The following is a 12,402-nucleotide window of genomic DNA, read 5'->3' as shown; positions in this document are numbered from 1 at the left end:
CATTCCACAGTAGACTACTTGAACAGCAGCAAATTAAAATGAGATTAAAAGTTATTCATCTAGTTCTGCCTCCTAGCATGTTCTCGTTTGTGTTCAGTCCACTGTGTATGGTGGGTAGTTGTTGTTCTTGTTCTTGTGAAATTACTTGTGATATTTTCAGCCACCGATGCAACGCCTGTGTTTGCATCCTGTCATGTGATTTCCTGTGAGCTGTCAAATTGAGACGCGATCTATGTGAAGCAAACATCTGCTGCACCTGCCTGAAAGTGAGCCGCACCAGCAGGACTTCAGGACCGGCGCTCACACCGGACCAGCCGTTCATGGGCTTCACTTCAGAGGGCCCTTGATGTAGGGTGGGGGGGGGGGCAAAGCAGGATGTTTAGATGCAGAGTGCGGAAGTAACTTTTGTCAGTTTGAGTCGCTGCTGTGGTGGAGAAGTGTGTCGCCTGGTGTTGAATGTCCTGCGAGAAGATTCGATTCTGAAGATTTAAGGTTATTAAAGAGGAAGTGCAGGAAGAAGATAATGGAGGAGCACAATGCTGTCAACTTCATGAGACTCCTGTCAGGTAAACAGAAACATTCTACAATAATGAGTCTGTGTGTGTGTGTGTGTGTGTGTGTGTGTGTGTGTGTGTGTGTGTGTGAGACGTTAAGGTGTTCCGTGATCTATGATTTTGAATACATAGGCTAACCACACACTACTGATATTACATATAGAGGTAAAAGAAGAACACATGGTTCTCTCTGGATGTTTAAAGACATCGTGTAAAGTGTAAAAACTAAACTAATACAAATACAGGTGATGTTAATTGAATGATTCTTTTTTAAGCATAAATGTCAAACATTTCCTGGTTCCAACTTTAAAATATTTCTCTGTTTTGTACTAAATCAGATAAGATGTACTTTTGTCTTGAGCTCCAATCCGCTGCATCCCACAATCCACCTGCTTAAATACACACGTCAACAACAGTTACTCATAATACAATAATAAAACCAGGTGAGATCCACACAGATAATAAACGTAAACATGCACTGTGATCTACGTCCACCTGTTCCCACCACAGAGGAGAGCACTCTGTCCACCGTGTCGTCGGACTCCTGTGAGTACTATCAGACGGAGATATTCGATCAGCTGCCCAGCATCCAGGCCAGCCGGCCAGAGCAGGACAGACAGGGTCCCTGGGAAGCCTGCGAGGCCCCAGAAGCCGGGGAGAGGATCAGCCATGGCCACCCGCCCAGAGGACCCAAAGACAAGGAGTTCACACAGCCGCTCAGGAACCTGGTCATGTGTCTTCAGGGGAAGAGAGACGCCAGGTGGGAGAGCTTATCCTTCACCTCCTTTTCCAAAGCGTAATGTTCAGCTGTGACGTGTTTAAAGTACATGTTAAAACAAAAGAGGCACTGATGAACTATCGTATCTACTCTGCTCCATTAGGCACAGGAGGAAGATGCAAATCAGCAATATTGGTTTTTGGGAGTCCTGGAGGCGGAGCCAGAGCATCAACAGGAAGAGGGTTTGGGCACAAATGGGAGGAGCTTTAGCAGGCCTGTCGCCATGGCAGCACACTCTCCACACCATCGAAGGTAAGACATGACCGGTTATGATGAAGGACTATGAGGACTCGTGTTGCCACCTGTTGGTTTCCAGTCTGGTGCACTACCGTGACTAGATGACTTCACCATGAAGGTCTAACCCTCACTGATCTGTTCCAGGCAGGTTTGGAGTTGGCGTGAAGGCTTACTTTGTGTTCCTCAGATATCTGGTCTACTTAAACCTGCTTCACTGTGCCCTAGTCTGGGGCTTCATTCTGGGGCCTACAACATTTTATGGCAGGAGCAACATCAGTGGTGAGTCCCCTGTAGTGACAGATTAAAGAGCATCAACCACAACTCAACGAAGACTTCATGTTCACCGCTGTGTTGTTCTCTGTGACGTTTCAGAGCCTTTGAGGTTTGGAGGCAACGACTCGGTTTTGGATTTCTTCCTGGGATCGGTATGGGTTTGTTTGCTCATGTGTGTGTGTACTGTATGTTTTATACATCTTTCATATAATCTATCTTCTCCTTTCTGCAGGGCTACCTGGATCGTTCTCCAGTCTTCTTCGGTTTCTATACTCGTGGTTCCCTGAGTTTGCAGTGCTTGAATACGCCTCTGCTGTACCTCGCTGGAATCCTCCTCATCCTCTTCCTCAGTCTCATCCTGGTGGTCCGTAGGTCAGTAACTGCAAAAGATCAAAACGTTTCAACATCCATGTTCCTCAACATCTCAGAGAAAGCTTCTGTATTGAGTCTGTAAACGTCTCTGACAGAACGACGGTGGGCTACAAGCACACCTGGATGCTCGGAAAGCGGTACAGTATGAACGTGAGCTACAAGATCTTCTGTGGTTGGGACTTCATCATCCAGGACCCTGCTGCCGCCTCTCTCAAACACAGCTTCATCAGGAACGACCTCAAGGTGAAGTCCATGGAGTTCAATTGAGATGCTTTCTAGTTTCTAGATATATTATCTATGACTTCATTTTAGCTTTAAAGATGTGTAGATAAATAATGTAACTCTACTGTTTGGTTCTAGCTTTAGTGTGTGTGTGTGTGTGTGTGCTGCTGTTCTGATGTTTTGATTGAGTTAGAGCTCTAGATGCTCACAGTTGAGAGGTGTTCCTCTTCCTGTTCGTCCTCAGCTGCTCCTGGAGGAGGAGAGCTTCTCTGTGCGGGAGGCTCAGAGGACTCTTGGACAGCGGGTGCGTCTCTACCTGCTCAGGTTTGTCCTCAACCTGCTCGTTCTGTCCCTGCTGGGCGGAGCCTTCTACCTCATCTACTTCGCCACCAAAACCTCACAGTACGAGGTGAGGCTCTGATGCTGGTGTTGTCACGGTGTGTCCTGGATTTGGTGAATAGATTTTCACATCTGACCGTGTTCCTCAGAGCGGGCACTTTTGGCTGGTCAGCCTGGTCCTCCAGTACCTCCCTCCCATCACCATCACCTTTGTCAACCTGCTCCTCCCTCACATTTTCCGCAAGATCTCATCTTTTGAGGACTACTCTTTCACCATGCAGGTCAATGCCACTCTGGTGAGGTAAGGTGCACGGGGAGATAAACCCGACACACACACACACACACACACACACACACACACACATCTGCACTGGTTCACCCTCTTTTCTTCAGGAGCATCTTCTTGAAGCTGGCCTCGCTGGGGATCTACCTGTTTTTCATCTTCACAACAGAGCATCAGCAGAGTGAGGTGAGGTTTATGTTTCGAGGTCCTGCAGACTGATATGTTTTTGAGTGAGTTCTTACTCCATCTTTATTTCTTTTACAGTATCCCTTCCACTGCAGGGAGAACACGTTCGGTAGAGAGATGTACAAGCTGTGTATCTTCAACTTCCTCGCCACTTTCTGCAACGCCTTTCTCTTGAACTACCCCAGGAAGTGGGTTTGTTTGAGATCAACAGTCTGTTTCTCTCTTAGTCATCGTTGTGGTTTGAATGGAAAGATCGATCCGTTTGGAATAGTTTGGCTAATGTAGGGAAAGAATGAAGCTCAGCTAGTATGTTGTTAAGATTCATGAGCTCTCCTCTGACTGACAGGCTGCTGCAGGAGACGTACCCCTCATCCTTGCTGGCCCGGCTGTTGGGGAATCAGCGCTTCCTGATCCCTTTCAAAGTGTTGGATCTGGTGTACAGTCAGACGGTGTCCTGGGTGGGAGTCTACTACTGCCCTCTGCTGCCTCTGATAGGAGCTGTCACACTGATGGTCACCTTCTACATCCAAAAGGTTGTCTGGGACGTGAGCGTTATGGACCGTCCAACCGTCACTCTCTCTTTGTGTCTCTTAAATCCAGTCTAGCATCCTGTAAATGAACTAAATATTAATACTTCAACAAATGAAACGAAACCAATCTAGAAAACGCATTCAGATAATGAAATAAACAGGTTGAAAAAAAGAACCAAAGCATTACTGAACAACAGTGCATGATGGTTACTATGAGATGAATACACATTCCAGAGATTTGACCTGGAATGGTCTGGAAGTTAAATAGCTTTAACAGTTTTTATTCAAATTCTCTATTTTATGATTAGACGTTGTGATCAAGAAGTGCTGCTGACGTCATGTTTATGAACATTTACCAGCGATGTGCGTCCCTCTATCCCTGTGTTCAGTTCACGGTGCTGCGGTGCTGTGCGGCAGAGCAGAGGATGTTTCGAGGCTCCAGCTCCTCCGTTTTATTCCACTTCATGTTGCTGCTTGGCCTCCTGATGTCTGCAACCACGCTGGGCTTCAACCTTTACCAGCAAGAAGCCTCACCAGAAGGAAACATGTATTTATTTTACTCTCATTTTGACTTATAGCAGGAAGAAATGGGTCCATACTGTCAACATTTAAAAGCGTGTCTTGTTCCTGTATCTTGTTAGCACTAGAAGGAACATTCATTTCCCCAATGTGTCCTCCTGTTTCTACCCAGGTCCTCCTGTGGTCCGTTTGGAAATGGACAGACGGTGTTTAACGTGACAGGAGTGTGTGTGAACAGCCTGCCGGCCCCGGCACAGAAAACGCTCCGCTACCTGACCTCGGAGGCCTTCGCCCTGCCGCTCATACTCGCTGAGATGTACGTATGCAGCAGGTCCACGTAAACACCGGCTCTGTATCTGCAGGGGGAGGAGTTTCTCCAGTTTGAAGGAAAACAAGTCAAAGCTACATGAAAAAGGGGAAACGAGAAGCTCTGAGCGTGCAGCAGCAAACATGTTGTGTAGAAGTGATAATCTTCTTTTAAAACTAGAAGTGCGGTCCTGTCTCCTCACCTCGTCTTGATTCTGCTCCTCAGTATAATCCTAACCTCGTATGTGTCACGGGGACGAGCCAATCAGAAGGCCATCGAGAGACTGAAAGACATGCTGGTTATGGTAGGTCATCAAACACTTACCTACACATTAGACGCAGAAAGCACATGTTTGAGCTGCTGCAGTTGATTTGTCTGGTGTGTTGTGCTCTTCCAGTCTCTCTGTGTTCACGCTGTGCCGATACATCTGTGTGTGTTTCGTCCCACAGAGCAGCTCAGATAAGCGTTTCCTGGTTAAACAGCACGCCACGGTGCTCAGACGTCAGAGGAAACCCCACAGAGTCTGTCCTGCAGCCGTCGGAGAGGACGTCCCACCCTCCCCCACCCGTCCACCTCAGGCATACTAACTGATTAAAGTCCCCAAGCCGTCCGGCCCGTCCATCCGCAGACTTAAATATAGTTTAAAGCTTAAATATAAAGCCGTGCTTTTAGGAAACCACAGCTGGGCGGAGGCCTCTTTACTTTAACCTTCTTATGATGCATTCTCTAAATCATTTCTGGGGGAATTAAAGATTTGATTGAACTTTTATTTTGGTAAAGTATTAATTTATGCATATCACTATCATTTTATCCTCATTGATACGATGATCATTTTACCACGTTTTGTTTCTTTACCTGAATTCAATGAACTGTACGTGACTTTCAAACATCCTGCTCATTAAATCTTTGTGCATCTTTAAGCTTCATGTGTCGCACTCAAAACACAACCTAACACGCAGCCTCATATGTTATCTAGCTGCAACACGTGTGTAACACCCTTAGCTTTAACAGCATCATACGGATCCACACACACACACACACACACACACACACACACACACACACACACACGCAGACGCTGAACGACGCGATGGAGAAACCATGTCAAAGATAAATGCGGAGCTCTGTCATGAAGAACCTTCAAACTTTAGCTTTGCTGGGTGAGTTAACCAACAGAGTTTAAAACGTCAACATGAATGAATCGTTTGAGTCATTCATTCATATTCTCACAACAATGTGTGGTTGTTTTTTCAGCTCTGGCAACTTTCTTCATCAGTATAAGTAAGTTTGTTAAAGTGGAGCTTTGTTGGTTCAGAACTTTTCAGATGTTATGTTTTGATCTTAAAAGCTGAAATAATGTGTGTCTGTACCCGCTCACTCTCTTTAAAGCGTGTTATGGTTAAATGTCAGTGCTCACCGTCTCTCTTCAGGTGGATCGCTCCCTCTTCTCCCGGTGCTGACCGGTCCTGACGTGGCTTACGTCGGCTCGAGGGCGGCTTTCCGCTGCGTTGCACCCAACTCCTCTCTGCCGGTCACCTATGAGCTGATCAGGAACGGGAGCGTCCTCGTCGCCACGGTCGCTGATCTCCAAGAGGACCAAACGGCCTCATTCTACCTGAAGGTTGCTGCAACGATGGAGGGGTCGTACCGCTGCAAGGCGACGACGCGAGGAAGCACGGCAGTCAGCAACAGCATCAAGCTGACCGTAGTCAGTGAGTAACAAACACAGAGAGAGCATTCATCCTGTCACAGCTTCAATAACGGGAGACACTCCCAAACTTGACCTCTGTCTCACCTCCCTAACCACCCATCCTTCGCCAACCTGTAGCTCCAGCATCAAACACCAGAGTGACTTCTGAACCCTTCCCCCCCGTCGCATACGAGGGGTCACGCATTGAACTGAGCTGCAGCGTCGCAAAGGGTTCCCACCTTTTCTACACCTGGTTTTTCAACAGGACGGAAGTGACTTCGTCAACCTCTCCCCTGGTTCTCCTCACTGGGAACAAGCTGGTGATGGGGAAGGTGGCTCCAGAGCATGCGGGCTACTATTATTGCATGGCTTGGTCCAGGGTGCAGGACACCAGGAGGTTTTCCAGCAGCTCTGAGGTCCAGGTGACAGTCAAAGGTGTGTGCCACAAAAAACGACACCTGCCTGAAATGTTGCTTGTGTGTGTTTTCACTCCAGTCTAACGTATTCCGGTCATCCTGTCCCCGACTTCTCCCCTCTTCATTCCTCCACCAGTCTACGTTTCAAAACCAAGAATCTCGTTCTCCATCTCCAAAGAGGGAGGCAGCCGCCGTGGCAACGTGACGTGCTGGTCAACCAGAGGGAGTCCTCCGGTCAACATCTCTCTTTCAGTAGACGACACAGAAGTGGGATCCGTCACAGCTGCTCAGTCCCTCGTGGCCTGGTTCCCCGTCCCCGTGGAACCCGGGCAGCACACGGCCGTCGCTCGATGTCGGGTGAAGACTGAAGTGCAGGAGTTGATGAGTGAGCCTGTGACTCTGGAAATGGGTATGAACTATGTCTTCAATATGTCTTGTTGTGATTGCTGACCTGTCCTTCTGCTCTTCATTAGTCTTTCTGCCCCCCCCCCCCCCCCCCTTCGTTCGTCCAGTGCCGGTCGGAGGTGATGTGAAAGTGGAAGTTGAATATCTCTACAGTGCTGACTCCAGGCTGACTGCTGCCAAGCTGAGCTGCCAAGTCAGCAGAGGAACCTTCCCTCTCGTCTCTTGGCTCTTGAACAACTCTGGCCTTCCCTCTGAGACGGACGTGGACTCCGCTATCCCCCCCGTCCTGTATCACGGTGCCCTGACTGACTGTCGACGGACCCTCGTTCTGGCCAAGCTTGGCCCGGAGGAGTCTGGGTATTACCGCTGCAGGGCCAGGGACAGCTACAATGACTCCGGGTCCTGGGTGGAGAGCCCAGCCGTGCTGGTCCGAGCCACAGGTGAAAACATCAAGTCCAGTAGATAAGCTACAGTCAGCTGTAGCTTAGCTTAGCATTAAGACTGGAAACAGGGGGAAATAGCTAGTCTGGTTATGTCCAAAAGTCATGAAATCTGCCTACCAAACACCTCCAACGCTCACTAAGCAACGAGTTTGTATAGAAACAACTTGTTCTTTTATGGGTACGGACTCATTTATAAATGTCCTCTCTGTGTGGGGAGTAGTTGCTCTTCAGTCACACGTTTTACTCTTGATCAGACAGGAGCCTTAACTCCTTGCCTGCAGCAACATCCTCCACTGAAACACCACCAAGTAAAGAGCACACGTCGTGTATTTGAACGCCTTCCGTCCGGCCTCTACAGTACGTAACGCTTCATTTGCTTTGTCCCTTCTCTTCCACAGAGGTGTTCCTGACCACCATAGAGGTCCTCACCATAACCTTCTGCTGCCTCCTTTTTCTGACGTTGGCAGTGGCTGTAGGCTGTGTGTACAAGATGTTTGACCACAAGCAAGGTGTGTGTGTGTGTGTGTGTGTGTGTCCACTGGAAATGTGTAACTCAATCTGTTTCAATTGCTCTTATGTCTTCACCTCTCATTTCTCTCCAAGCTCATGTCAGGTAATAATCAGGTACAGAGGCTCATGTAAGCACAATGCTTTAGAATCAGTGACATACTGACGTTTTCTGGAAAGAACTACGCAGCCATGAAGTGCACAGCAACGTTATTGACCATCTCTGTACACTGGAGTGAAGTTATTGTTTTGTTTTTAATAATACGAGAAATGATTTGACCCATAAACGAGAAGACGTGGTGACTGTTCTCTCTCTCCTCTCTGACCCAGATCACAGCGTGACACAGGATCTGCACCTCTCGTCATTTCAATCACCTCTTCGTGCAAATTGATAGAAATCTGCAGCTATATTGTTCTGCAGATTCAGCAGTGATGTCTTTTTCCTCAGCCGCCAAGTTGCTGATAAAAAAAAAGAGTGAGAGATTATATTCAAGGCAAAACTACTGTATATGAATAATAATAAACATGTCAGCTGATGTCCTGTTGTTGGTCTTCTTGTTTCAATGAAACCAATGAAATAAATGAAGCTTTATCACACCGTCACATCCTCTGAGTTATGTTGTTCTGAAACAAAATATGACGAAACAGTTCTGAGTAAGTTATTTGATCTTATGATGTTATGAGGGGGGGGGGGGGCTGCAGGGAGGGGTTAGTGCATCACTATCAGTTATTTGCACGTTTTTCACCAGCGGTGCCTCAACCCTCCATTCCAGCCTGTTAAACCTTCTGCGTAGCGCGGCGTAGCGTAGCCATATTTAAAGTTCGTACTTTTATTAACGACTGTTCTTCAACAATGTCTGCTTCCCTCTTCGTGGTCCTGCTGGGTGAGCTGCTCAACACAAACTGCACCGCAGAACATTTCACAACACAAAGCTCTTGTTTGATTTCTTCTTCCTCTCTGCAGGGTTTTGCATCTGCAGCAAGGGGAGCAGTAAGTTCTATGTTTGCATGTGTGTCAGTGCATGTTTGTGTAGCTCTTGATTCTTTTTGTGCAGTTTTGTTTCACTTGTGTTTTTGATAGGCTGGTCCATTCTGGGGCGTCCAGAAGTGATTGGCCCTTCAGAAGCTTTGGTGAAAAGAGTTGTAGAGTTTCAGTGTGAACTGAAAGTCTACCCCGATAATGAAACTATCCTGCTGCAGTTATTCAAGTGAGTATGTGCTCACATGACATCTAACCACTGCATTAGAATGCATTAAGTGACAGAAAACCCCTCTAATGATCAACCTTTAGGAAGGATAACCGGGACAAGTTGTTGGGCGAGTTCACCTCCCTGAATGGGGAGGTTGGAACAATACCCATGGTAATCAAACCATACCATGAGGGCGGCCTGGAGTGTGTGGCCAGGGCTCAAAACAACTCTAACATAGAGCCCACTGTCAGCGACACACACTACCTGAAGGTTGTCGGTGAGTTTCTTTCTTACCATGGCTGTAATGCATGTCAAATGCATTACATCCAAATCGTATTCGGACACCAAAAGGTGTTTTACTTTCTTGCTGGTTTGAAAGAAGACCAGGATCTCAGTCTGTTGCTGTGTATCCGTCCTGCAGAGCCAGTGAAGGGTGCAGAGATTGCTGTTAGATCCGGTCCAATGGACTTCTTTGAGGGGCAGACACTGGAGCTACACTGTGAACTCATCGCTGGAAACCATGTCTCCTACAAGTGGCTGCTGAACGGTCAGCTGGTCCCTCAGTCGCCTCTCCACCATGCTGCAGATAACACTCTCCTGATCGACAGGTCAGTCGGTGGTGTGAGCAGCTGAATGCACTGGTGCAAACATAAAGCTGGGGCCCTAGGGGTGGTTGCCTTGTGATAGAGCATACAATGTGTAAATAACAGGCACAGAGTAGTAGTAGTAGTAGTAGTAGTAGTAGTAGTAGTAGTAGCAAAGTATTATTAAAGGAGTAGGTAAAAACGGGCTGAAATGCTGGAAAGTGTTGCAGCTTTTGATTAAGCAAGTTCCTGTGTTCTCTGACTCATTTTGCTCAACACACACTTGTTCAACGCTGTCTGAGAGAGAAGTCCTTCGTCACGGGGTCCAGCCTCTGGACATGTCGTAACTGAAGGAGTAATAAGTTAACGATGATGATCTGTTTCATCCTCAGAACTACTTCTGAAGACAGCGGATCCTATACGTGTGTCGCCAGCAACCACTTCAACGAAACAATCTTCAACTCCAGCTCTGACGTTATGATCACTGTCAAAGGTCAGCTGCCACGCACGACCTCTCAGGTTCAACGTGTTTAAATGTGTCATTGAGCAACATTACCTTCTCCCTCAGACGTGGTGTCAGCCCCTGACGTCTCCTTCACCGTGTTAAAGGAAGATTCCTTTAAGTATTCTGCCGAGGTCACCTGTCAGTCAACCAGAGGGACTCCGCCCGTCACCTTTTCGCTGTACAACAGGACAGACTTGGTTGCCAATATAACGATCAAAGAGAGAAACGCGATATTTAAGGTTCCACTGGTCTTGGGCCAGCACTTGGGATGGCTCCAGTGCCAGGCAAACAATGGAGACCGGACCGAATTCAGTCAATGGATTCCCCTGGAAGTTGGTATGTGAACTGCTGACATAACGCTGCTTTCTTCTAATGTTTGTCCACGATGCCTCTTTCTGATCCATAACGTCTCCAACAGTCCCGGTAGGCGGGCCTGTGACGATGCATTACGACTATGACGTCGGAGAAAACTACGCCGTGATCGGCCTGAAGTTCTACTGCAAGGCAGCGAAGGGATCTCTTCCTCGGTACCAGTGGTTCCTCAACAACACCCTCCTACATGACAGAGGAAGCTTCTACTACGTGGTCAACCAGCCTCCAGAACAGTCCATGCTCCTGCTGTCTGTAGGGAGGCGCAGCGCTGGAACGTACCACTGTGAAGTGTCAGACAGCTTCGACAACAGCAGCTCCATTAGAAGCAATTGGCAGTATTTGGATAAAGAAGGTAGTTTGAGTCAGGTTAACACATTCTGAAGACCGCTGAGAGCTGGTTTCATCTCCTCTTCTTCTTCCTGCTCCTCCAGCGCTGCATCGTCTCCCCGTCTCGGTGGTGGCGGTGGTCTTTGGATGTTTCACCTTCCTGGTGGTCCTGGTCTCTATCTGTTGTTTGGTTGGAGTAATGTTCAGTGAGTTTCGGAGTCCTGTTCTGATTCGGTGCAGCTACCTCCTTAGTGCTGCTGAGAATCCATCTTGTTTCTTTACTCTTGTTGCAGGGCGAAGTCAGCATGGAGGACGGTCTCTGTGAGTTATCTCTCTGTTTCTCTGACACCTTAAACAGTTCATCCACCTGCAAATTAAAAGAAACAATGGACAGTGCCACGGGGAAGAGAGTGCTCCATGTTGTGCGTCGTAAAACCATGGCAGCAGCTTTCATGCAAAGGTCCAAAAACATCATCAGATCATTTAGAATCCGGTTCATCTACGTTTTCTTTGTTCATGGTCCCAGAAACAACATCACATTCATTCATTCATTCATTCATGCTATTGCAACTGTACAAATGTGTTCAACTGCACCTTTTCTCCTCTCAGGCTGAGTTTGGAGATGAAGGGAATGGAAGCTGCGTATGAGGGAGAGCTGGTTAGTCAACGTTTCTGAGCCTCTCCGTCTTCAAAGGACGTTCACTTCCTCCATTCATCCACTCTCACATGAGACACTTCCACTATCAAACACTGGATGAACACATTAGGATGAACACTGCACCGTGACACAGAGATCTCTCTCTCTCTCCCTCTCTGTCTCTCTCTCTCTCTCTCTGTCTCTCTCTCCCTCTCTCTCTCTCTCTCTCTCCCTCTCTCTCTCTCTCTCTCTCTCTCTCCCTCTCTGTCTCTCTCTCTCTCTCTCCCTCTCTCTCTCTCTCTCTCTCTCCCTCTCTGTCTCTCTCTCCCTCTCTCTCTCTCTCTCTCTCCCTCTCTCTCTCCCTCTCTCTCTCTCTCTCTCTCTCTCTGTCTCTCTCTCCTCACAGGATTTGTCAGAGTACAATGAAGATGCTGAGTTAGTGACAATGGCCAGAGGTGGTGAATTTGATCAGGTTAGAAACTGAATGACTTCATCATGAAATGAATCAATCTGTGAACCAGTTATTTATTGTATAAGTATGATATGTTCTCTCTTCAGGCATCTGAGGCCTCCGTAGATGAATGGCCCCACATTGAGGAGGAGAAGAAGACGTTGGAGGATGAAGCAGTTGAGGGGTTCTGAGGGTTCAAAGTGTTCATACGGCTGTTGTGGTTGAATAAACATCTGCTCGTGGTCCTCTGTGCTGTCACGTCTGATCAGTGTGAT

General features: G+C 47.6%; 2 protein-coding genes across 2 annotated transcripts; both read left to right on the top strand.

Annotated features, from left to right (window-relative positions):
- The first annotated feature begins 397 nt into the window (after window positions 1-397).
- Window positions 398-5,520, top strand: tmc8 (transmembrane channel-like 8). The gene is made up of 16 exons (XM_068729077.1): window positions 398-566; window positions 1,065-1,314; window positions 1,436-1,584; window positions 1,714-1,848; window positions 1,942-1,994; window positions 2,075-2,214; window positions 2,310-2,457; window positions 2,681-2,845; window positions 2,925-3,076; window positions 3,169-3,244; window positions 3,323-3,432; window positions 3,591-3,777; window positions 4,164-4,321; window positions 4,466-4,609; window positions 4,826-4,904; window positions 5,050-5,520. The coding sequence occupies exons 1-16, from the start codon at window positions 524-526 to the stop codon at window positions 5,185-5,187; spliced, it is 2,127 nt and encodes a 708-aa protein (XP_068585178.1). The 5' UTR covers window positions 398-523; the 3' UTR covers window positions 5,188-5,520.
- Window positions 5,521-5,622: 102 nt separating this feature from the next.
- Window positions 5,623-12,372, top strand: si:dkey-93h22.7 (basement membrane-specific heparan sulfate proteoglycan core protein). The gene is made up of 20 exons (XM_068728881.1): window positions 5,623-5,760; window positions 5,855-5,881; window positions 6,031-6,312; window positions 6,429-6,725; window positions 6,843-7,115; window positions 7,219-7,551; window positions 7,953-8,063; window positions 8,841-8,945; window positions 9,026-9,052; window positions 9,143-9,269; window positions 9,353-9,528; window positions 9,673-9,859; window positions 10,228-10,328; window positions 10,404-10,676; window positions 10,759-11,064; window positions 11,144-11,245; window positions 11,333-11,360; window positions 11,649-11,697; window positions 12,083-12,148; window positions 12,235-12,372. The coding sequence occupies exons 1-20, from the start codon at window positions 5,715-5,717 to the stop codon at window positions 12,316-12,318; spliced, it is 3,000 nt and encodes a 999-aa protein (XP_068584982.1). The 5' UTR covers window positions 5,623-5,714; the 3' UTR covers window positions 12,319-12,372.
- Window positions 12,373-12,402: the final 30 nt, after the last annotated feature.

Source organism: Cebidichthys violaceus, unplaced genomic scaffold (assembly GCF_023349555.1).
Source record: "Cebidichthys violaceus isolate CVI_PGR_0920_01 unplaced genomic scaffold, fCebVio1.0.p SCAF_44, whole genome shotgun sequence".
Classification (NCBI taxonomy): domain Eukaryota; kingdom Metazoa; phylum Chordata; class Actinopteri; order Perciformes; family Stichaeidae; genus Cebidichthys; species Cebidichthys violaceus.
This window is presented reverse-complemented; position numbering and strand designations above follow the sequence as displayed.

Bases quoted from the DNA above. Each gene is read 5' to 3' on its own strand.
- tmc8 (XM_068729077.1), top strand. From the start codon at position 524: ATGGAGGAGCACAATGCTGTCAACTTCATGAGACTCCTGTCAG. The intron at 3,245-3,322 runs GTGAGGTTTATG...TTTCTTTTACAG, and splicing joins CAGAGCATCAGCAGAGTGAG to TATCCCTTCCACTGCAGGGA. The intron at 4,610-4,825 runs GTACGTATGCAG...TCTGCTCCTCAG, and splicing joins CCGCTCATACTCGCTGAGAT to TATAATCCTAACCTCGTATG.
- si:dkey-93h22.7 (XM_068728881.1), top strand. From the start codon at position 5,715: ATGCGGAGCTCTGTCATGAAGAACCTTCAAACTTTAGCTTTGCTGG. The intron at 7,116-7,218 runs GTATGAACTATG...TCGTTCGTCCAG, and splicing joins GCCTGTGACTCTGGAAATGG to TGCCGGTCGGAGGTGATGTG. The intron at 8,064-8,840 runs GTGTGTGTGTGT...TTCCAGCCTGTT, and splicing joins GATGTTTGACCACAAGCAAG to AAACCTTCTGCGTAGCGCGG.